At 45.9% G+C, this 24,836-nt stretch overlaps 1 protein-coding gene across 4 annotated transcripts in view; it reads left to right on the forward strand.

Annotated features, from left to right (window-relative positions):
• The window catches only part of IRF2 (interferon regulatory factor 2), an 81,990-nt gene that overhangs the window by 46,131 nt on the left and 11,023 nt on the right, over positions 1-24,836 (forward strand). For all 4 annotated transcript variants that reach the window (XM_035004269.1, XM_035004270.1, XM_035004268.1 and 1 more), the window contains exons 3-6: positions 2,805-2,904; positions 4,112-4,288; positions 4,568-4,614; positions 13,799-13,916. In XM_035004269.1, coding sequence (XP_034860160.1) covers positions 2,805-2,904; positions 4,112-4,288; positions 4,568-4,614; positions 13,799-13,916 — 442 coding nt within the window. The remainder of the gene's footprint in view (positions 1-2,804; positions 2,905-4,111; positions 4,289-4,567; positions 4,615-13,798; positions 13,917-24,836) is intronic.

A 24,836-nucleotide genomic window follows, 5' to 3' on the forward strand; every position in this document is an offset into this window, starting at 1 on the left:
GCCGAAGGCAGATCCTTAACGACTGAGCCACCCAGGCGCCCCACCACTTTAACTGTTTTTAAATGTGCAATTCAGTGACATTGTCTACTCACAATGTTATATACAGTCATCACCACTAGAATTCCAGAATTATCATCACCCCAAAAGGAAACAGTTGGCCATTAAGCAGTCACTTTCCATTGCAAAGCATTTCAAATCCTTTCCTTGTGCAAGGCATCCACTAATCTGCTTTCTGTCTCTTTGGATTTGCCTTTTCTGCTCATTTCACATAAATGGAACCATTCAATATGTGGCCTTATGTAGAAAGCTTCTTTCACTTAGCATGATGTTCAAGGTTCATTCATGTTGTGGCACCTGTCAACACCGCATTCCTTTTTGTGACCGAATAATATTCTATTTATGCATGTACAACATTCCCTTTATCCATTCATCAGTTGATGGACATTTGGCTGTTGTGAGCAGTGATGTTATGAACATTTACGTATAAATACTTGTTTCAACGCCTGTTTGTAAGTCGCTGAGTGAAATTACTGGGTCATGTGGGCACTCTCTGTTTAACTTTTTGGGTAATAGCCAAATTGATTTCCATAGCATCTACACTGGGTGACATTCCCACCAGCAGTGTAGGAAGGATCCAGTTTCTCCACATCCTTACCACCAACTTTTTATTTATTTATTTATTTATTTATTTATTTATTTATTTATTTATTTATATTATTTTATTCTAGCTACCCTGGGGGTATAGGAAATGGTATCTTGTTGTTTTGATTTCCATTGGCCTAATGATTCACGATGTTGGGTGTCTTCATGTGCTTATTGGCCATTTATTTATCTTCTTTTGAGAAAGGTCCACTCAGACCTTTTGTCCAGGAAAGAGGATCCATGGATGCATGGTGGATAATTGCTAGGTTTAGTCATTATGTTTGTGGGTTCGTGATTTGGGCAGAGTTTCTATGAGACTTGATTTGGTAGGTGTGCGTGTGAGAGCACACATGTGCGCATGCAACTGCATGCATGCAGTGCTTGAAAAGATCTACTTATCAGCACCAACTTTGTGTTTTATGAGGTAGACTTTAGATTGTGTCCCCTCCGGAACTCCTCTGACCTACAAAAATGTGCAACAGCAGATTCTATAAAGGGTCTGCATCTTTAAGCGTAAACCTTCAGATCTGGTTGCACTTTCGGGAGAAGTTCTTTCACCAAAATAAATTTATTTATTTTTTTCATTTTCATGTGAACATCAAAAATTGCCATAAATGACTTTGCTCTCTGATTTTCATCTACATTAAAAAAATAAAATTTCACTCACTCCTTGGCTTATCACTGCTCTTTGGAAATGGCTAACCTGAAACCATGCTATCTCGGTGGATGATGCAGAATGAACAAGGAGGGGTTTATGAAAAGTCTCTCGCTTTCAGTTCTTTATTAACTGAGTTTTAAATACAGTAGAATTTTCCCTTTTAACAGTTTTTGGGGAACTCTTAAATATTCTGAAATATTTTTAGTTCAGGCTTCTGTAGAGGCATTGACTCCCTTTGGGGTCTGTTGGGACCCTTTCTGTCTTTCATTGGGTGAGACCAATATGGTGGAAAATCCCTACTGACATTTTCTTTCCTTTCCCAGATCCTCATACCTAGAAACTACCTGAACTACCTTTAGGGCTTAAAAATACACAGTTTTCCTGGGCTTGGTTTCCACAGAAGTCAAGACAACAGATGTGTCATAGGATGGGAAATCTCCACTGGGAGACAATATGTGGTGTGATTAAGTGATTGAATATGGGATCCCGTGGCCTGGTTTTGAATTCAGACACTTGCTATGATCATTTCCTTGGCTGTGGAACTTAAGTCTGTTCCTCAGTTTCTTCAACTGTAAGGCAGAGATAATTACATACATGGAGCTCGGTAGGTTCTTGCAAAAAATGAAACTGAGACCACGTGAACCCGTGGGCAGTCACATGTAAAGAGCCACGAGAACTTAGTAAGTGCTGGGACTGTCGGGAGAGCTGGTTGAAGAAGTTGCATGTGAGTGTGACTTTGTTTCTAACATGCTGCTAGTTTCTAATCCTGTGTTTTAAATGCCAGGGTTGATTTAAGCTCTTTTGAGTTACCTCTTGAGCAGTAAGAGAGATGGAAAGGGCCTACTGTAAGAATTGTACCAAGGGACTTTACCTAGAAAAGTAGTATCATCTCCACACATTTAATACATCTTTGTTTGCACTTCTTGCTGTTTCCTGCAGGGCAGTAGACACTCAGGGGTTAGAAAATTAGACCAAATCTTCTTTTTCTGTTGGCTACCCAGTAGACTGAGGTATTGGATCCCTGTGGCAGTGACCTCAGATAACCCCGATTTCCCTTTAGCAGCACAAATGGGTGTAATTTTGGAAAGTTGCCTAAGTTTTAATTTACTTAAGGAACTGGAGTTCCTCTCTAGCAAATGATGGAAATCAACGATAATCATAAGCATTAGAGGTTTTAGTCAGTGGCTAGTTCTCTGTGGTCCTTCAAGGAAAAATGGCACAAATAATGGAGCACATTGGCATATCCCCAAATCAACTCCTTTGACCTTGGAATGCATTCCTATTCTGCCAGACTCCATATGACTCTGAATCTCTCCCGAATAGACTGTCAAGATCTGGGGCCTAGTGGGGAGGCGGGTTTGGTTCCTAGTGGATTTTACTGTAGACACTCAGCAAACCCGGTGTCACTTAATAGAGAATCTTACTGGATAGGACATAAGAACCTTCTGTTAAAGATGGCTTGAATTCCATGGCTGCAGTCCTTTTTTTTTTTTTTTTTTTTTAGGAAAAGAAGATTTTCCAGATCCCCTGGATGCACGCGGCTAGACATGGGTGGGATGTGGAAAAAGATGCACCACTCTTTAGGAACTGGGCAATCCATACAGGTATTAAAGCCCCCTGCATCATCTATAGAAGCAGAAATTGTTGTTTATTGTTACTTTCATGGCTTCATTTGTTTTAAAAGATTTTATTTATTTATTTGGGTGAGAGAGAGAGAGAAAACAAGTGGGCGGGGGAGGGGCAGAGGGAGAGGTTAGAAGCAGGCTCCCCGCTGAGCAAGGAGCCCGATGTGGGGCTCGATCCCAGGGTCCTGGGATCATGACCTGAGCCAAAAGCAGATGCTTAACCCACTGAGCCACCCAGGTGCCCCATTGCTATCTTTTTTTTTTTTTTTGAGATACAATGGACAAATAAAATTGTAAGATATTTAAAAGTGTACCATGTGATGATTTGATGTATGCGTTGTGAAAAGGCTCCCCCCATCAAATTAATTAATACATCCATCACCTCTCATATTTACCTTTTACTGCTTTTGGTTTTGGTGCGAGCACCTTGACGTTCTACTCTCTTAACAAATTTCGATTATGCAATACAGTGTTAACCATTTAAAAAAATTTTTTTTACTACATACATGTGGCTTATGGTCTCATGAAAATAGCTCTGAAAAATCTGTGGCGTGTCCCCAGGCACATCCAGGACACGTGGGGCCCAAACTCCATCACTCAGAAGTGATGCTTTGCCCATCCTATAGAAACTTAGTCCTTAAATTTCCTGTGAGTGTGGGATTCTGATTATGTTCCCCAGAAACGTACTTGTTCTGGAGTGGTAAACTTGGTTTGCATTTATCTCTTCAAAAGATAGTCAAGAATATATTTATTTATAATTGAATTTAAGTAGGGAGCGCTATTTACAGGAAGAGACTTTTTACTAGTATTTGAAAGTCAGATGGAAAAGGGACACTCTAGTTTACCTGGGCTTGAAGGCCTCCCCAACCTGCCAGCTTTCTCAGTTACTTACCTTGAGTCTCCGTTCTACCATTATCAATTTTTTCTCAAGCTGTTAGGTAGAGCCTGGGTGACCAGTTTGTCCCAGTTTGCCCAGAACGGTCCAGGTTTTAAAACAAAAATTCTCACATCCCAGGAATTCGGTCTTGGTCCCAGGCAAACCAGGACGGTTGGTCACTGTAGTAACCTGGAATTGAGAAGGGATCTCTGCACTACCTGGCCGGCAAGCCTATGTTTCCAGAAACTTCTCCTCTCTATTTTTTCCCCTTCTTTTTCTTAACCTTCATTCTTTTGGCTATTTTGTTAGGAAAGCATCAACCAGGAGTAGATAAACCTGATCCAAAAACATGGAAGGCGAATTTTCGATGTGCCATGAACTCCTTGCCCGACATTGAAGAAGTCAAGGATAAAAGTATAAAGAAGGGAAACAATGCATTCAGAGTGTACCGGATGTTGCCCTTATCTGAGCGACCTTCTAAGAAAGGTAGATATTTACTGCCTAAAACAATGGTCACATAGTATATATCGTAGTACCTCCGAGGATAGAACACTTATTCACACTGTGGATGATAGTTCTCCCTTTGCCTGGCTGGGGGAAGTGACCGTTAGGTCACCGAAGGCGGTCGGAGAAACATGTAGAATTTTGACCATGTGTGGATTAAAGCATGCATGGGTTCATCGAGAGTTCCAGAAAGAAGTGAGGGGAAAATGTTCTCTGTACATTCCTCATGAATTAACCCCAGACTATTTGTTGTTGCCACAGGAAAGAAACCAAAGACAGAAAAAGAAGACAGAGTTAAGCACATCAAGGTAATCTTTGGTTGTTCAGAGAGAAAGCCAAAGTTGTGACCATATTAATGATTCCTGTTCTGTCTCATAAAACCAAGTAATGTGACCTCTGTGAAGTATTTAGTCTTTCTTCTTTGGCTCTTTTGTTTTATGTGCTCTTCGTGTCTCCTCTTTGGCTTGTCCCCTCAAGCAGACTCTGGTACACGTATCCCCTGCCTAATCCAATTTCACTGAGCAGTTTATGAATGAAGTCACAAATTCACACTGAGCTGGACTCCAACCTCCATCTGGTCCCCACGACTGTTGCCAGCTGGTCCCTTAGTTCTAGCTGAGCTCCAGCAACCAGCTCCTATCTGATCATATTAAGTATGTTTCCAGGCTATTAAATAGATCTTAAAATCTATTAAGTATTATATACTTACATTAAAATGCATCACCTATGTGTTATGCTTATATTCCATGACAGGCCCCAAGGTTGGGGGCATGGAGGTCCGTTTGAACACCCTATTAGTGTGGTTCTCACTAGCCTCTCTCTGCCTCACCTCAGAACTAACTCTCACGACTCCCCAGGCCTTTCCATAGGGATGTGTGTGCGTGAGCCTTTCAGTAGGCTGTGTGGTCTGGAATCCCCTGCAGAGTGAGGATCTTTGTGCCTAGATGGCTTGGCCCTTGTTTAATAGTCAGAGAATAGCCAAAACCTGTGCAAAATTGAGGATGAGCTTCAGTTGCTGAGCGAAGAGCAGACACTACCCTCCCCCGCCTACAGACCGTCAGAAAGAAGGTCATCAGATTGTCCTAGGGTTCACGGCACTCCATTTGCAGAGGGAGAAACTGAGGTTCAAGGGAGTTGACTGATGTGGGCCCAAGGGCGGTGGCACACATGGCCAAAGTCGCGTGGTCGCTGAGAACTGAACTTAAAGACGATGCCAAGTGCTCTGATTCCTAACCCAGAATTGCTGTCAGAGGAACAACCCCAACTGTCCAGACAACACGATGTTTAAAAACAATCCAGTTTGTCCAAATAGACAAAATACAACAATATTTACTTCTGATAGAAAGTTAGACTTGTGAAGGTAGATAGAATTTGAGGGACAGCTGAGATAACCTGTTAAAGTTTCGGGAGTATTCACCTTCCCTTCAAAGTGGAAAACAATTATTTTCAGCAAAATATTTCATTAGTGACACGTCCAGTTTCACTCTAAATATTTTTAGTTTGCGACTTATTTTAAATACAGCACAGTACTGAGGCCTAATTTTGTTTTAACTTTTTTATTGTGGAAAAATTTTAGGCACACAGGAAGGAGACACCCGAGGAGAATTTGCTCTGTGACCATCACCCCAATTTCCACATTAATCAGCTCGTGGCAGTTTTGTTTCAGGGGTGGGTGCCGCCATCCACGTCCCTCCAGCCCATAGGAATGACCGATACTTGGCCATTTTTGACTCACAAAACCATTTCATATGGTTCAGCGCACTATTCTGAAGCAAATCCCACATCGTATCACTTCCCCCCCATAATTATTTTAGTATATACCTTCAAAATATGGGAACTCTTTAAAAATAACACAGTATCATTACTGCATCTGAAGAATTAACAGTAATTTCTCAATCTCGTCAAATATCCAGTCAGTGTTCAGATTCCCAGCTGTCTCATAAATGATGTCATTTTTATACAGTCTGTTTATTTGAATTAAAATCCATATAAGGTTCACATATTATGATTTGGGGGTTATGTCTCTTATATATATATATATATTTTTTTAAAGATTTTATTTATTTATTTGAGAGAGAGAGAATGAGAGACAGAGAGCACGAGAGGGAAGAGGGCAGAGGGAGAAGCAGAACCCCCCCGCTGAGCAAGGAGCCCGATGTGGGACTCGATCCCGGGACTCCAGGATCATGACCTGAGCCGAAGGCAGTCGCTTAACCAACTGAGCCACCCAGGCGCCCCTATATTTTTTTATTTTATTTTATTTTATTTTTAAATTTTTTAAAAAGATTTCATTTATTCATGAGAGACAGAGAAAGAGAGGGAGGCAGAGGGAGAGGGAGAAGCGGGCTCCCCATGGAGCAGGGAGCCCGATGCAGGACTCGATCCCAGGACCCTGGGATCATGACCTGAGCCAAAGGCAGACACTTACCGACTGAGCCACCCAGGCACCCCTCTTACATTTTTTCTTAATCTATAGGTCTCCTTTAACATCACTTTTTAAAAAATTTATTTTTCCTTGCAACTGAAAAAAAAAACAAACAAACTAGTTATTAGTTGTATCAAGTGTCCCAGAGTTTGGATTTCTTTCTAGGGCCTACTTTTCAATGGGTGTTGTTTAGTCAGAAAAGTATGACTTCCCCACAAATAGGTGACTGAAGAATTTGCTACAATCTTGAGTATGACTATGTCATATTTACAACTATTTTCATAGCATCTAGCTCAATGCCTGGTACAGAACTGATCGCTAAATAGATGCATAAATAAATACAACGTGTGAGGCAGGAGCGGGGGTTTTACATCGCTGTGCAGATTTAATTTCATAATCTCAGTTAACACACAGTGAGAATGGAGTAACCGACGTTCACTTTCAACAAACCTTGCTCAAACATACCTTCCATACCCCATTGATTATCAGATGCCAATAATAAGAGAACACCATTAGTTTAGGTATGTCTAAGCAAGAAAAACTGCTTACAATGAAACCATGGCCCACAGTTGATTATAAGGCACATTCCATTTTAGGGCTGTGGACATCCGAGGAGGTGCGCATTTTAGAATTAATGACACCGGGTGTTCTTATAAGCACAGGACATGGCGGTGTCTTCCAGATGGGCCACTCAGTTGAGCAGGTTGTGGAAGGGACAGCCCCGGGTGAGGCTTGTCCATGGTGGCCCAGGGAAGCAAGTGAGAGCTTCCTTCTTAGATGGAACTGTGTGAGTCAAGTTCCATCCCAGCAAAGTGTATATTGTGAAATCCTCCGGTGATGGCACTTATGGTTAATACCTGAGACTTGTCCCTCAGAGGGACATTGTTCCTTCAGCAGAAGGCAGGCAATTCATCAGAAGGAAACACAGCCTCACTTTTGACTTTAAATCTGCTTGCATCTGTCCCACAGTATAGCCTCAGAATGTCGGTAAAGCCAGTAGCCTTCCCAAGCTCTGTGGCTCAGGACAGCTAATGCCATAGCGTTCGTGAAGTGTTTCGGTAGAATGTTTTCCAAGAGAACTCTCCAGCTTGCCCAGAATTGTACAGTTAAAAGACTTTATCCTTACTGAGCTATTAATACATTACTTTTTGTTGTCACCACGCCCAAGCTCTGAGTTAATATGTGCCATGCAAATGTGCAGCAGGAGAGACCAGATAGGCTTCTTCCACTAAGAATGTTTGACTTGTGTGGAGGAACCAGGTGGGAAAATTTGCTATTGAGACAAGCTCCTCCCAATCTTTATTCAGTTCGAGTTGAAGTTTTAACTAGCAAATGATGTTTAGAACATGTGGGCTGAGTGTCAGAATTTTTCTGGGGTCACTCAGGCAGTTTATCTCCATGCTATATGTTCCCTCAGCAAATAGCTTCCCCGAGACTGGGAAACTGAAGCCTACTGGCCATGTAGTAGGTGCAGAAACTCTGCCTCAATATGCTTCGATGTTCTCTGTGAATATATATGCTCTGAACTCAGTGAGCTGGGTTTTACTTGAGCCGGGCCTTGCCTGTGTGGAGGTGTCTGGTCACCTGAGGAAATAAGACTAAGACCCACAATAGTGAACAATACTATATTATGCGTCATGAGTGCATGTACGTGTTTCAAAAAAATGTCACGGGGCCAAGATCAGGAAGGAGAGGAGGGGGTAAACAGAGGGGTGGTAGCTGCCATTTTTGAGCCTCTACCAAGTTCTGAGCTCTAATTAATATGTCATCTAGCTTTTCCTGGGGTGGGCAGGTCATGTCCTGTTTGCATATGAGGAATGGGAAGCACAGGGGGGTGAGTAATTTCTCCAAGGTAGCGCTGCTGGGATTTGAATCCAGGTCAGTCCAGCTCCAAAACCCACACTCTTTCACCACATCTGGTGCCTCTTGGTCTTTTGGAAGCTGTGGGACCTGAGCCAGGCTTTGGGGCATGGATCGAGTAACATGGAGGTCAGTCCCCAGCACCGGGAGCATCACATGAAGGCCAGGAAGTTAGAATTGCTGTTGGTCTTCCCTGGATGAGTCAGGAGACTGGCTTAATTAGAGCAGGAGTCTATGTTGTGAGGCAACAGTGGGAAACAAAAGACCGTGGGTGGGGAGGATTAGAAATTAATTCTTCCCACCTCCTAGGATTGTTTGCCGATGAAACATGCACGCTTTGAAACCATAAAGTGCTTCCAGATCAAAGCCTTGGTGCTATGTGATGGGAACTATATTCGAGGAGGGTCTCTCAAGTCACCTGGTAGGGAGCAGGCCCGGTCTGTATTCGTTCTGAACGAAGACTTCTGGGTAGAAGTTATGGAAAAGCAGGTACTGGTTTTTAGCAGAACCTTCTAATCCAGCTGTTCGCTCTAACAGTGACTTGAGCTGGATTCAAAGCAACATGCTCCCTGTCCCTGTCCAAAGACCACGTCTCAGGGCTGGTACTGGAGCGATCCCGTCATTGGTTGGAAGAGGTCTTCAGTTTTTGAAACTTTATCAGATGGAAACACACACTGGCAGCCCACTTGAAATACAGATAGAATCAGAGCTGCCCGGGATGGAGCAGGAGAGAGGGCTTGCCTACCTCCTTCCACTCCTGGTGGCTCTTGAGGGTACTGCTCAGAGTCTGAAGACTGGGTGGCTGAACAACCTCGATGGGTGATGTTGTGAAATGGGGCTTGGTTGAACTCCTTGGGTAGGAGTGGAGCATGATGGAGTTGATATTTGATATTTAAGGGGGGAGGTCTTTCTCATGGTGGTAGGAAGGAACGGAGGGGAGAAGAGCACAGTGGCAAGTGTAGATGAAGATGGTGGCCCTCGGCACCGAGAGGGGAAGACGCTGGAGAGGATACAGAGGATGTAGATGGGAGTGGATCAAAGTTTCAAGCCTCCGAGAAGGGAATGTTGGGAGGGGAGCATGCTTTGTGAAGAAGAGGATGAGTTTAACTTGGAATGTGTTGAGTGTGACATAACAGAGCGCTCTGAAGCAAATGTCAGGTAGAAAGTGGGATCTAATGGGCCCAGAGCTCAGGTAAGTGTGGGAGCGCAGGGGTGTGGTCATGTACTCTGGAACGATACTGGAGGCCTTGACAGCAGATGTCTTCTCCAAGGAGAAGCTGTATGAGAGGAATATGGAGACCCAAGCACAAGACAAAGAGGAAAGGGAGCCAAGGAGAGAAGTCAAAGGGGGGTTGCAATGAGAGTAGGAAGAGAAGGAAGACGGTCTGGTTCCAGGGAAGGAAGGAAGGAGGGTGTTGTAGGACTGCGCAGGAGGCATCAACCTGTTTTACTAGTGGCCTCATTGTGTGGAGTGTGCAATCCCCTGGGCTACTTTTATTTTTTTAATTTTAATTTTTATTTTTAACTAGGCCCCACGCTAGGCTTGAACTCATGACCCTGAGATCAAGATCTGAGCTGAGATCAAGAGTCGGATGCTCAACCGACTGAGCCACCCAGGCACCCCATTCCTGGGCTACTTTTATGAAGCCCAGCTGTCAGCCTGAAATTTTATTTAGTAGAGAGACCTAGAGATGTCCTTAAATTTGGCTTTGAGGAGACTGGCTTTGCACAGATGAATTAGGGCATCTCTGGTAGCAGCGGGGCTCGGTCGTAGATGGAAAAGCTCCGACGGCCATTGTATTTTGCCTCAAGGAAAAGGACATCTAGACAAGGGGCTGTGGCACAGGGATGAGATGGAGTGGACTTGGAGCAGAGGCTGAGGGGCCCTTGCTATCCTCTGACTCAGGCCCACCCCCAAGCCCCTCCAGCAAGCACAGCTTTTGAGACCAACCAAGGATGTATTACGTTAGAGGTCTAAAGAGAGTGTGGCTCCTTCCCTTGGACTCTCTCTCGTGCCAGTTTGGTTTTGCCCCAAATCCCTTAAACTGCAGGCCGAGCTTTAGATTCTATACTGAGAAAAAAGGTTCTTGGGCATAAAGATTTGGCAGAGTTAATGCACCATGGAGGGGTCTGAACCTACGCATAGTCTTGGTTTTCTTTGGGTGGATTAGAAGCCAAAACTAGTTGATTCACAGGAGGGCCAATGATGTCTAAAGTCAGAAGGGGAACAGAAAGGAGGCTGGCTGAGGATTAATCAGGCCAGGGCATGGTACAAGGCAGGGGACAGAGCGGGAGTGGGCACCATACAGGACCAGGAGACGCCGGACAAAGACCTCTCTGCGCATGTTTCGTAGAGAACTGTGCACCCCTTTTCTTAATTTGAGTTCCTTGCTTTAAAAAAAAAAAAAAAAAAGGTATATGGTCGAGGTTTGACTAAGTACAGTGAAGATCCTTGTTTTGCACCCTGAGTGGAGACCTTTCGGAGAGATGCTGGCTACATCTCACTGAACAGTTTACTACACTGGCCTTCCAGAATGATGGTAACCATGAGATGGTTTGCACTGAAGACTTCAGAAGCAACAGGGCATTTTTTGAAGTGGGGTGGGAGGAGCAAAACCATGTCCGAAATAGTCCGACGCGGCCTCCATTGGTAGAACGCACCGTTCTAGTAGAGAAGTAGCACAGGACACGAGGTAGGGATGGGGTGGGGAGGAAAACCATGTGGAAAACAGTTCTGTCTGAATCTCTGTTGGGATTTGTGCAGGGTCCATTAAGGCAGAAAGCTCCTGGAATAGGCTCATGTTGCATGACCAAAGACTGAGTTCAGTTCTTGTATCTCCTTAGGCTAGAAGTAGTGTGATCTTGGAAAATTAATTTAGTCTCTGAGTCATAGTTTTCTCAAGTGGAAAGTGATAGAGGTATCACTTGCCACTAATTAAATGGTAGATCATGTGAAACACTTAGAGGCCTTCAGCTGAGATCGGAATAATTTAGGTTTTTAAATATATGCAAGTCTGACTGCCTCATTACTTTTATCAGAAACCTAGAAGCAGAATGAGTTAAAAAAAAAAAAAAAACTTGACAACAAAAGAAACCCATACAGATTAGCAGGTCTTTTCATAATTCCTTCAGATGTTCTGTAGGTGGTTCCTTTGGGGCAGTCGAGGAAAAGGAAGTGGCAGAATGAAATGGGGGGCATGACGGGGGGACGGAGGGAGACATGGAAAAGGAGCCCTCGAGTAGGCAGCGAGAGAGACTGGTGCCACGAGAAGGCAGAGAAGTATAATAACGATGGACAGTCATGTTTTCGAGAGGGACAGTGCAGTCCTTCCTCCCTGTTGGATGTCAGTGTGTGGGGTTGAGGGACGGGACCTGAGGACAGGTCATTGTACTTGAGAGCAGTTTTATTGGCCTTATTTATTTATGCTTGGCTAATGGGAAGCGTTAACTTGGTAGTAAGTGCCAGGTGCCTATTTATCTCATTTAATCTTCACGCCATCCCTGGGAGGTGGGTCCATTGCCGTCCTCAGTTTATCGTTGTCTGCAGAGCCCTGGAAGAGGCTCTAAGAGGGTTAAATCAGGTCCTGCATCCAGCCTGAGGTGGAGAAGCCAGGCTCCGACCCCTGCATGACTGCAGAGCCTGACAGACAACAGGCTTGTCATTACCAGCCCCGCAGGAGCCTGGAGCCTGAGGCCGTGGCTGGAGTGGCGGCCAGACTGACCACAGGCTCTAACACAGGCATGGGGGAGGAGGAGAAAGGTTGGAGACTCAAGTCACAGGCAAGGGGCTTTTCCCCAGAAAGGCCTCCTAAAAGGGGGAAATGCAAGGTGCTGCAGGAGAAAGGAGTAAAGACTCCGCCCAGGGGGACTGGCCTGGGCCCTGGGCCCCTCCTCTGTTTGCCCTTTGGTGCCTCTTGTCAGCATGCATGTGGGACTTTTTTAGGACTGAGCTGTATACTGAAGTGATGTCTTCCAAGTTACAGTTCATTATCATGATGGGAGTTTGCCAGGTTGGGATCATGAAGGAGGAGGTAACTTCCCCCTCCTTCCCTATGTGGCTCCCCTAAGATTTTGGGTGTGTGGGGGGTGCTCATCACTGATTCCAGGTAGCACATAAATAAACTGATAAGAACACCCCGCATGCCTTAGAGATGCCCACCACTCTGGATTTTTCAAAGCACAGGCATATCTACCTCTAATGATCTTCTGCTCCCATCTTGTGTTCTTTCTGCCCCCACTCTCCATCTTGGTTTCCCAAAGGAGCTGTCCTGTGTGGCTTTTTTTGTCTGACTCGATTGCTATCCTAGACGCAGATGCAATCTTACCTTGAGGAAAAGCTCTCATCAACATGCTGAAAGTCAATGTGGACCTCAGGACTAGCTCCCCCAAAGTCGGTTGGCTCTCTCAGAGGTTGGAGGGTTCCAGGGCTCTTGAATAAAGCAGAAGTAAGAGCTACACTAAGGACGAGGAACTTGATGCATCGTTTCATTAGTATGAACGAGTAGCCTTTCGGCCTATTTGGGACATTCAGACACTCGAAAGACATTTGTGTGAAGCCATGGGCGTGGGATTGCCCAGCTGGACTCCACCGGGGGAGGGGGCCTTCTGTGCAGTCTGGCCCGTGTTACCGGCCTCCCGCCCAGTGACGGGTGCTCAGGTGGCCAGGGTCCAGGGCAAACCTTATCTGAGGAGAAATCATTCTCCTCGGGAGGAAAGTCCCCTGGCTTCCTGTTCTTGGCCCAGGGGGAGGCAGACCTTTTCCTCAGAAATCACTGTAAAGGAAGTGGCATGAGTCCTTCCTTAGGAAGCCAGGAGTTGACCCTTCTGAGCACTCCCTCCCTCGGAGAAGGAAGAACTGGAAACTAGGCACACGGTTCTTTCCACAGACAGTTATGCAGCCCTGCTGAACCCCCAAACTACCGCCTACAGGTGTAAGCCTCTCATAAAAGCAAACCAGATGTGCTCCTACCCTTTCCTCAAAGGAAGATGAAAGTAGGCAAATACCTGGCAGTATATTATCCGTGCAGAAATGTGCTGCTTTAGCTTCAGGCTGATTTAAATTAGTAGGGAATGCATTCAGGGGATGAACGTGACCCTAGCAGTAAAAATCAATAAATAAATAAAAGTAGACAGAGGATAGAATTTAAGCTAAGAAAAAGGAGGGGAAAGGAAGTGTTCTCAATTCTTTTTTCTTTTCTTCTTCCTAGCAAGAACCAGTTGAGTCATCTTTGGGGCTTAGTAATGGAGTAAGTGATCTTTCTCCTGAGTATGCCGTCCTGACTTCAGCTATAAAAAATGAAGTGGATAGTACGGTGAACATCATAGGTAAACTGTTTTGACATCTCATTTTTTATCTACACAAGCAGCCCCCTGGGGTCTAAAATTTGTAAAACGTGATTTGAAATAACATAGTCAGTGGGAGGAGGTCTTGGAACCATCTCAACATGCAAAGTTCCAGCCCCCCGGTTTCAGGGCTGAAGAATAAAGGCCCTTGAGGATCAGAGAAAGGAACTTTTGATGGGTCAGCCTCAAGAAAATAGGCCAAGAGTGACTTCCCAGGAGACTCCAGTAGATGAAATGGGTTTTCTCCCCCCAGTGGCTCATGATTAGCGGTTCTCCATCTTTCAATAAGCGGTCACATGGACAAAAGTGTTATTCTTTGAACTGGGGAATAAGGAGAGGGAAGACTGTCCTCATGGGTCCTCTCAGAACCTGGTCGGTGGCATAACCTGCCACAAAAGTGGCGCTCATCTTACAAATGAAGGAACTGAGGCACAGAGACCTGTGGCCAAACGGCATGTTTTGATTCCACAAAGATTCTTGAGCACCTTCCACAGACCAGACTCAGTGCTAGAAATAGGTTGGGGAACAGGACAGGCCCCATCCCTAGTTCCATGGAAGGAGACAGTCCCGAGTTCATGGAAGGAGACAGTAAACAAATACGGCCATAGGTAACTACAGTGCTAGCATGTGTGGAAAATGCTGCAAAGAAAAGAACAAGGGAGAATGTCTGGGGCCAGATTTAGATGGGAGGCTTCTGGAAGCTTCTGGAAGGAGTGGCATTTCCTCCTAAGTGGGTGGGTGAGGGGGAGCCCCGGGACTGCCAGACGCGGACCCCCACGTAGGAACCCCCTTGGAGGGCTAAGGAAGTCCAGAGTGGGGGTGACCCTGGGGAGAGGGCACGAGGGTCTGTCAGAGAGGGATGGAAGGTGGGGTCCTGGGGACTTTTCCGGCCACGGGAAAGGACATTGGGTTTTATTCCTGAACTGCTGGAGGATATGTTTCAAAAAAAATTTTTTTTTAATTGAAGTATGAGAGACAGTCAAGTGCACAACTGTTTTACACACACACACGATGTAGACCCAACCCCTTGGAGGGTTTTAGGCAGGAGGGGGACCAGAGTGAATTTCATCTCAGCCGGATCCCACTGGGCCACGGCGCTGAGTGGATGGTGGAGGCCCTGCGGTGAGCTCGTCTTCCAGCTGCAGCCCCAGAATCCAGAACCAGGCTTTGCCCTCGGGCACCTTGTGGTCCATTAAACTTTCCTCCATTTTGTAGACTGTCAGGGCTTCTGTTGCTGGTAAGAACCAGGGAGATCACGAAGAACTAGGAGAGCCAACCTCCTGTCCAGATGCCTTCACTTCTGGACCCTCGGCTGAGTATGGACAGGAGGCCGCAGATGCTATAAATGTCAGTGTCACGGGCCCTCTTCTCCTGGGTTTTGGAGTTGGGAAGTAGGCTGATGTACGAGGGCACTCCCTTGAACGCTGAGGGCTTTGGCAGAGGGCAGTGTGAGGGAAGGATGGGGGCCTGTGGCTGCCAGGCCGCGCTCCCCTCAGTGTAGCAAAGGCCTCAGAGACACAGTGTCTTCTCACTTCTGCTGGGAAGTGAGGCCTCGCCTGACCAACGCTCCCCTCCTGGGTTCTCATCTGTCTCCGTCTCCTCAGCGGGCAGCCTCTGGAAAGCCTTGCCCATTCAGTCCTGTAAAAAAAAAAAAGAAAAGAAAGAGAAAAGAAAATGTTTGTCAAGACTCCAGGCACCTTTTCTTAAGATTCAGCTGTGTCGAGTGAGCTGGTTGGTTCTGAGCTCTCCTTCATGTATGAGGTGACTTCAACCTCGGATAAAATGGCGAACAAAAGTCACAGTAGTACAGAGTTTTCTTTACCTTTTTTTTTTTTTTTTAAACACATCTGGTTGAGTCTTTGGCATGTAAATTCTCTGTCAGGTTGATTGTTCTTTGCCCTTTGGTATGATTGCTGCTATTGGGGTTGGTGCTAATTTAATAAGTCGTTACTTCCGGGGCAAAGACGGATGCCCAGTTTGGTTAGAAAATCACCTGCTGGATTAAATGAGTCTTTTCCTTGGCCTAATAATAAAATAATAAAGGAGGGCATAAAAGGAGTTTGAATATGTCTAATTAGTTGGTGGCCCTTACAAAGGTATATATATAATAATACACCAAGTGGATCCATGCAAGTATTTTAAAGAAGGGGGTAATTTGTGATCATTGTTAACAGTAGCACTACCTTGGATTTTAAACCCTTCATAGAGCTTTTGTCTTCACTCCCACGGTGACCATTAATTAGCTATCCCTAGCCTCTGTGATTTGTGGACAGAGGTGAGAAACATAGGGATTCTGACTCCAAGGCCATGGTGGAATTTGAGAGATTCTCTCTCGTCCTTTTGAAAATGACACCATTTCTTGCTTTCAGTTCATGTGTCTCTGAGCCCGGAGTTCAGTCCAGTTTTGTCTTCAGGCACCAAGAAAAAAGCTTCCAGGTGTTTTTCTTTCTGCTTTTAGAAGCAGGTACATGGATAAGATTTAAATTGGGAACTGAAATGAGTGTTTTGTAGCCGTTTTTCACATGGTCTTTCGGTTCTTAGCGAGGGAAATGGATTGAAAATCCGTAAGTTAATTCAGCAGAGGCCAGCCGCCCAGTACATTTTTGTTCCAGGCAGGGTGGAGGCTATTGTGAGTGAATCCAGTAAGTGGACGAAACGGGGAATCCAGTAAGTGGACAAAACAGTGGCCCCAACCCGGGAACTCTTGCTTGATGGCTGCTGTGGTTTACTTTTATCCTTGCCACGGATGATACAGCAGGAACACGCACACACAGGCACTCACGTGTGGCTGTCAGCGGGCTGGCCGCTGGTCTTGCCGTCGTCTTGTCCTTAACAGCTCAAGGCACTTTCCGATTTAGCCAGTTGTGCTGAGACCCCCCAAAAGGAGCGCGGTGTCTCAGCACTTAAGATGTGTCTTCGAGGGGCGCCTGGGTGGCTCAGTTGGTTAAGCGACTGCCTTCGGCTCGGGTCATGATCCTGGAGTCCCGGGATCGAGTCCCGCATCGGGCTGTCTGCTCGGTGGGGAGTCTGCTTCTCCCTCTGACCCTCCTCCCTCTTATGCTCTCTGTCTCTCATTCTCTCTCTCAAATAAATAAATAAAATCTTTAAAAAAAAAAAAGTTGTGTCTTCGAATGTTCTGTCTCTCCTGGATGATTAAACGGCCCAGGTGAGCACGCCCAAAGACCTAACCCTGCTTTGCTTTGAAGGGTGGCAGAAAAAAAAGAAAATTCCTTATTTTTATTTTTACTTTTCTTTAGCATTGAATTCTTTTTTGCATATGGTGACTTCTGTTTTGAGGAAGCGGAAGACGCCAGCAACATGTTGAATTGTTCTGACAATAGCCTGTTGGCGTCTTGCCCAGGTTAGCATGCTTTTGCTGAGCTGAATCGAAACCATCTCCAGGCCAGTGTAAAAAGTTTGCAGGTGCGGACGCTCAGTCTGACTTGCCTAGGCAGTGCTTTATAAGCCCATTGTGTTTCTCGATAAAAGGTAACCCCACCCTTCAAGAAAGCAAAGATTGCTGTGAACAGGGAGGCTATTCATCATTCCCAAGTCAAGCAAGCAATCCTTAGTGACTAGACATATAGCCATTAGGAAATAACGCAATTTGGATTTTTGTCTGCCCACAGTGCACCTTATAGGATGTACTTTTTTTTTTTTTTTTGGTAATGACTTCCAAATTTGACTGACTTGAAAAGTAAAGCTTGAGGAGCTCTTTTAGACAAGCTTAGAAACTCAGGTATCACCAGGGAGGACTTGCAGTTGCAAAAAGAACAGATTCACAATGTAGAGACCACCTTCGGGTCACCCCGAGGGCCTCGTGGTAATGACTCAAGGTTGGCAGCCTCTGACCCCAGAATTCATAATGATTTGCGGATGGCCAGAAGTGATGCTAGGCTGTAGAACTGTCTTCATCTTTTTCCAGCCCCTTTGTTCACTCTTCTTTTTTGCTCTTTTTCCTGGTGCTTAAGATGTAAAAAAAAAAAAAAAAAAAATCCCTCTACAAGATAAATAATAGCTTAAGGTGGATCTTTAGATGGAAGGCCCCCCCTCATTAGGGGGAGGGAGTGAAGGTCTTCCATGCTCCTTCTCGCTGGGCTGTGTGCCGTGCCTCGTGCCTTCTTCGGGGAGGGCTGAGCTCTTCGCCTGTCCGGAGACAAAGCATCCAATTTTACCAGTACTCCTAGAAAACTCTGAGCAATAGGAAACTCCATGTGAGATGTGAAACCCAAATGTCACAATATACCCAGACCTAGAACCGAGAGTACACCTTATTTTTCTTCAGGGGACTGGACCTGGGGAAGCCTGGTCACAGAGGTGAGACTGCATGGGATTCTCTCAGTTGCCATGTGCCAACACGAGCCTTGGTAGTAGTTTGGCTATTGCCTTTCAACCTTGAGAAGTTTTTATTTGCCCAAGAAGCCTGCCATCTTTTTTTATGAGGCTATATATTTCTCACCCTCCCCTCTCCCTTGCCACCACCTCATTTATAATTAACCATCAGCTCCTTCTGTCTCCCCTCATATTTCTCAAATCCAGCCCCTTCTTTCTCTTTTTGATATTACCCCCAGTCACCTTCACTCTTGCCAGGGCTCTCCTTCCATTCTGCCCCCTCCCCATTCATTCTCCACATGGAGGGATTTTTTTTTTTTAATTTTTAATTTTTTTAATTTTTTTAAAGATTTTATTTATTTATTTGAGAGAGAGAGAAAGAGCACAAGCAGTGGGAGGGGCAAAAAGAGGGAGAGGCAGACTCCCTGATGAGTAGGGAGCCCAATGTGGGGCTTGATCCCAGGACCCTGGGATCATGACCTGAGCTGAAGGAAGACGCTTAACCGACTGAGCCACCCAGGCACCCCGGGATTTTGTTTTTTAAATGCCAGTCTCACCATCATGTCACCATTGCCCCTAGATCAAAGACCCGAGTCTCTCTCGTGTCCCAAGAGTCCTGCTACCTGGTCCCTGCCGACCTCTTTTATACTTGTTTTTGAACTTGAATTAGTCTGAACATTTTGACTTCCATGGGCCTATCCTTCCAGAAAGCGAAGTGGGCTGTGTGTGTTGCCCTTGTGGAGCGGCCGTGAGGGCTCGTCCACACAGCACAGAGAGACATGGACGTTTGGTAGCTCCCTAGCCTCTCTGAGACTCGATTTCCTGAAATATAAAATGGAAATAATAGTAATACTGATCCTGCCTACCTCCCAGGGTTGTTGGGAGCACAAAATGAGCGTAATGGAAAAATCACTGTGTAGTTAGAGGGTGGTAAAATAATATTATGATTATGATATTATCAAAATCATATTAAAATGTATTTGAGTAGGGAAGGTAGCCTCCATCTGGGCTGCATTGTCAGTGCTAATATTAACAATTTCAATTCTCGAACTTTTGGATAGGATCAAGAAGAAACTTCTCTCCCTAGTACTGTGGATAGCCTGATTTTCTATGCCCGCTGATAAGCTTTATGCTCAACCCTACAGCCACCTGGGTGACCTTGGCAGTCTATCTGGCCTCTCTGGGTTTCCAGCATCCTTTAGCTATAAAGTAGTAGGACCACCCCACTCCCCTTCCAGAGCCCCTTGTTTTCATTTCTAATAGTCTTTGCTCTTAAGAGCTTTCTGGGAAGCATGGGGGCAACTGCTTTCTCAGGTGGAGGCCTACATTAAGTCAGCAATTGTTAATAAAGTTAGAATGACCTTTTAAGGAACCAAACTGGTTCATCAGTAAGCAGCCATGAATAATATTGTTGCAATTCTTAGCAACTAGGTCTAGATAAAATTACATTCCTGTGGGTGACTCTTTTCCTGATGAGCTGACCTGATGTGCTGGAGAAGCTTAGTGGATTCCTAGCTCCTCTAACCATTGGAGAATTTCCTTGGCACCCAATATAGAGCTGCTGAAAAGCCGTTTCACTACTGGTTATGAGCCCAGAGTCTCAGCAAGGTGAGATTCCTAAGTTTTTATCCTCAGATGGGCTTAGAAAGCCAGGAGCAGCCTGGTGGGAACTTGATGAGCTCTTTCGGTTGGGGAGACCTCCCTGCAGAGTATTTGAGTTGAGCCTCGGGGTCAGGGAGAGTGGAATTTGATTCCTGGTTCTGCCACTTACTGGCCGTCTGACCTTGAATTAATATTTAACTCTCCACGATGCCTTTCCTCATGTCTAGAATGGGGACGATAATTGTACCTTCCTCAGGGTGTCGTGGAGTCTTCCAGGTGGGAGGTCAGGGCTGAGTGGGAAAGGCAAAGGTAAGTGCTCAGGAAGTGTTTGGTTTTGTTACTATTATTTATCAGTCAGGGTACTCGGGTGCCCCACACGGTGGCAATTTTTTTTTTTAAGATTTTATTTATTTATTTGAGAAGGAGGGAGAGAGAAAGAGAGCACAAGCAGGGGGGCGGCAGGCAGAGGCAGAGGGAGAAGCAGACTCCCCGCTGAGCAGGGAGCCCGATGTGGGGCTCAATCCCAGGACTCCGAGATCATTACCTGAGCCGAAGGCAGACGCTTAACCAACTGAGCCACCCGGGCGCCCCGCATGGTATCACTTCTGACTTGATTTGCTGTAGCAGATTGCTAACAGTTGGCTATGTGAGTGTCTTTTTGACTGTCAGGAGTCAGTGTTACTGTCCATGTTGTCACTTGGGACAAAGGCTGGTGGTTCAGGGAACTCATGAGTGAGAGAAAGATCGGTCAGTTGATTGGGGCTAGTGCCTAAAGTGCATCCAGAGAGCATCTCAGACGTTGGGAATTCCTTGCTTCTCCTTTGGGCTTGCAGCTTGTGAGTTGGGCCCCCAGTGATGTTCAGATGTTAAGTGAAATAGCGTAAAATGAGCCCCTTTTGGTGTACAGTTCTGTGAGTTTTGACAGAAGCATGTACAACCACCACTATATTCAAGACCCAGGACATTTTATCAACCCCAAACATTTCCTCCCCTTACCCCCAGCTTCGGGCAACTACGGCCCCCTCTGTCTCCATCACTTCATCTAGGTTCTGAAAAGCCCCCTTGCCAGAAGTCTTGAAATTTGCTAGGAAGCATTCACTGTCACACGCGGTGTTTCCAAGTGGTCGTGATCTCCTGCGGGACTCTGGCTGTGGTCGGTGGGCCTCGGTCTGTCCACTCGTCGGTTTGTTTAGCAGAGCTTCATGGAGCTGCCCGCGGGCGTAAGCCATGAGCCTGTGCTGGGATTTGGTACAGGAGGTTCTAATCCCAGTTCTCAACTCTCTCAGGAGCCACCACTTGGTTGGGACAGGAGGCACACAAATAAAAAGTTAAAGGGAGATAAATAGAATTAACTTGCGATATGAGGCAGAAAGTCAGGAAGTGGGACAAGGTTGTGTCACGTTGTAGTTTCGGCCGAGCAGTGGGGACAGTGAGGGGGAGACGCTCTGGAAGGAGAGGACCGTCTGTTCTGGGGTGGCCAGGAGAAGGCTCAGAAAGACAGAGGCATTCTGAATACTGCCTCTTGCTCACCCTCCCCTTCCAACCCATGTGTTACTGCCTCAATGAAGCCTTTGATTCCTCGGACTGGAAAAAAATACTCCACTTTCTCAACTCTTTTCATGTGGCCTCTCCCCGGCCCCCTTCCCTTCTTTTTCTTTTCACAACTGTCCCAAACTTAACCTCTAGAGCATCCTGTGCTGGCCCGGAGCCCTCCCAGAGTTCTCACAAACCAGGCCCTTGACTGGATTGATCGTGCTCTGCCCCTCCTCGTACTTGACAACAACGTCTCTTACAAAGTAGGTGCTCAGTAAATCTTCCGTGCGTTGAATGACTGACTGAGCTGGGCGTTGTGGGGGAAAAGCAGCGAGGGGGAGAATTCCTGGTCAGAGCAAGGGGCTGTTGGGACAGGAAGACATTTGAGCTGCTGCCATCGTGTGTGCTCGCAGCTCGCTTGCTGTCTACTTGGAACGACAGGGCAAGAGAGAATTGAACTTTGGAGAACTGGAAGTTAGAGTGGCTTTGATTTTTTTTTTTTTATTTGAGAGAGAGAGAATGAGAGACAGAGAGCATGAGAGGGAGGAGGGTCAGAGGGAGAAGCAGACTCCCTGCCGAGCAGGGAGCCCGATGCGGGACTCGATCCCGGGACTCCAGGATCATGACCTGAGCCGAAGGCAGTCGCTTAACCAACTGAGCCACCCAGGCACCCCAGAGTGGCTTTGATTTAAATCGAATTTATAGAAGACCTTAACTGCCTTAGTGGGCAGGCTATCGCTTACAGCCAGCCCCTCCTCAGACACATGCATGTGCACATGCGCGCGTGCCCCATTTGGTTTCTACCTGCCACCGGCTTTTAGGATTTGGGAAATCTTGTTTTCCTGCCATTTTATCTTCCGTGGGAGAAGAGGCAGAAGAGACTTGAGAGAGGTCAGTGTCGGCGCTCAGTCTGTGTCTGGTGAAAGGCATAATTGATGCTCTTCATGCTCAAATAGGTAGTCCAAAGGACAAAATAAGAATTTGGGAGTCTGCCTGCCATATATAGCCTGCCTTCCTCTTCTTTAATTTTATCCCCTCCAGGAGAAGCTAAACAACATTCCGTTTCCCTTCCTCTCTGAATGCCATGGCTTTCTGGATGGTTATCACATCCCCACATCTCCTTCCCCCAGCCTCTTGGGTGCCTTCCCTCTCTTCATTCCAGAACTCGAGAATTCTCACTCCCCTCTCAAGCCTTCTCTGAACAGAATCAGGTCATGTTTTCTCTACCTCATGCTTGTCATTTCATCTCTCTCCAGAAAGTAATTAAAACAGGAACTCATTTATAAACAAAAATACTGGAGCAATTAAAATGCCGAGCTGTTAAGACAAGAACTTGCCCATCATGGTGGCAAACTTCTCAAGAAGATTGAACGCAATGGCCATTTTGCCTAAACTGATGGTCGAGAAAATGTGAGGGACGGGGAGCCCTGCACAGAACCTGAGCTGTGTGACTTTGGGGAAATTAATCTACCTCTCTGTGCCTGAGCTTCTTAATTGATAAAAGGATTAGGACGGCTTGCCTGTCATTCTCCTGGGTGGAAATGTTAAACTAACATACACAGGCATGAGTAAAACGTTGATTATGGTGGCAAAATATTTTGAGGCCCTTGGGAAAACATTGCTATTCCTTTGTTGTTTCCATTTCTTTATCGATGCCGGTTTTCAGGGATATTTCAGTCAATTGCCAACAGAAGTCTAAGGCCAGTTCTGTTTAAAAGTGGGGGAGGGCATTAGGAGCATTCAGATTAAAACCACAATGAGATACCAGTACACGCCTTTCTGAGTGGCTGAAGTAGGAAAAGAGCGACAACACCAAAAGCTGGTGAGAATGTGTCTGAATTAGGTTGTCCATACATTGCTGGGAATGTGGAACTGTATAGCCATGCCAAGCGGTGGTTCGGCAGTTTCTTGTAAAATGGAACATGAAGTTACCATGTGATCCAGCGATTGCACTCTTGGGCGTTTATCCCAGGGAAATGGAAACTTACATTCATATAAAACCTGTACCCAACTGTTCTTGGCAGCCTTGTTTGTAGTAGCCAAAGAACGGAAACAACCCAGAAGTCCTTCAGTGGATGAATAGTGAGACAGACTGTGGTATACCCACACCAGGGAGTATTACTCAGCAGTGGAATGGAACCAGCCATGGATATATATACTACACAGCAGCGTGGCCAAATCTCCAGGGAATTATGCTGAGTGAAAAAAGTTCCTCTCACAAGGTTACTGTGTGAGCTCGTTCGTGAAATATCCTTGAAAGGACAAAAATTACGGAACCGGGGAACAGATGAGTGGATGTCAGGGGTTAGAAATGGTGGGGAGGAGAGGCTAACGGGAGGTGGGTATAGGAGATGCTTGTAATGATGGACCTGTTTTGTATTTTTTTTTTTTTAAAGATTTTATTTATTTATTTGACAGAGAGAGACACAGCGAGAGAGGGAACACAAGCAGGGGGAGTGGGAGAGGGAGAAGCAGGCCTCCCGCGGAGCAGGGAGCCCGACGCGGGGCTTGATCCCAGGACTCTGGGACCATGACCTGAGCCGAAGGCAGCTGCTCAACAACTGAGCCACCCAGGCGCCCCCTGTTTTGTATTTTGACTATGCTGGTGAACACATGAGATGACATGTGGTGAACACATGAGATGAACACATGAGATGACATACAGTTGCATAAAAACTAATGGCAGACACATATACACGCACACAGAGGAGTACGAGTGAGACTGGGAAAATCAACAAGAAGTGTAGATTGTTATCAGTGTCAGTATCCTGATAGCGTGCTGGAGTTTTCCAAGATGTTTCCATTGGGGGAAACTGGGTAAAGGGCACCCGGGATCTGTGTCTATTATTTCTTCCAACTGTATGTGAATCTACAATGAACTCGAACTAAAAAGTTTAATTAACAAAAAGTTGAGGCGGGATTCAGAACCAGGGTAGTGGGAATTCATCTTCTCGGTGTCCTGGGGAGCTGGTGTGGCAAATCTGTGCGAGGCTTGGGAAAGCATTCTGTCCCGTTGTTCTGATATTTCCTCCCGTGGTCACATTGCCTGGAGGGTAGGAAAGGGCTGGGAGCATGCACAGAGCCCCCAGAGCTGGAAATGATACAATGGAGTGGATTTTGGTGGTCCTTTCTCCTTAGTAAGATTTGATTATGTCTCTCTGGACCCAGGACCTGGAAAACAGCACGGCAGCTTCCTTCAGCTCAAGAGCAGAGGACAGAAATGGGTCAAGTTCAAAGCACTGTCTGTGTGGCCCTGGGGTTAGCTCTGGATGCAGCCTCTGGTCCTGCAGGCTTGGCTATGAGTAGATTGAGTTTGGGACATTGCCACATGTAAGCACCATTGGCCAGCAAGCTGGAAATAGCCTCGGGGGGCTAGGTTCCTGGCAAAGCTGCTTCTCTGGAGACATTAACCCAAAGCTAAGGCCGTTCTTCAGT

This window comes from Mirounga leonina, unplaced genomic scaffold, assembly GCF_011800145.1.
Source record: "Mirounga leonina isolate KUSES-001 unplaced genomic scaffold, KU_Mleo_1.0 Mir_128, whole genome shotgun sequence".
Lineage (NCBI taxonomy): Eukaryota > Metazoa > Chordata > Mammalia > Carnivora > Phocidae > Mirounga > Mirounga leonina.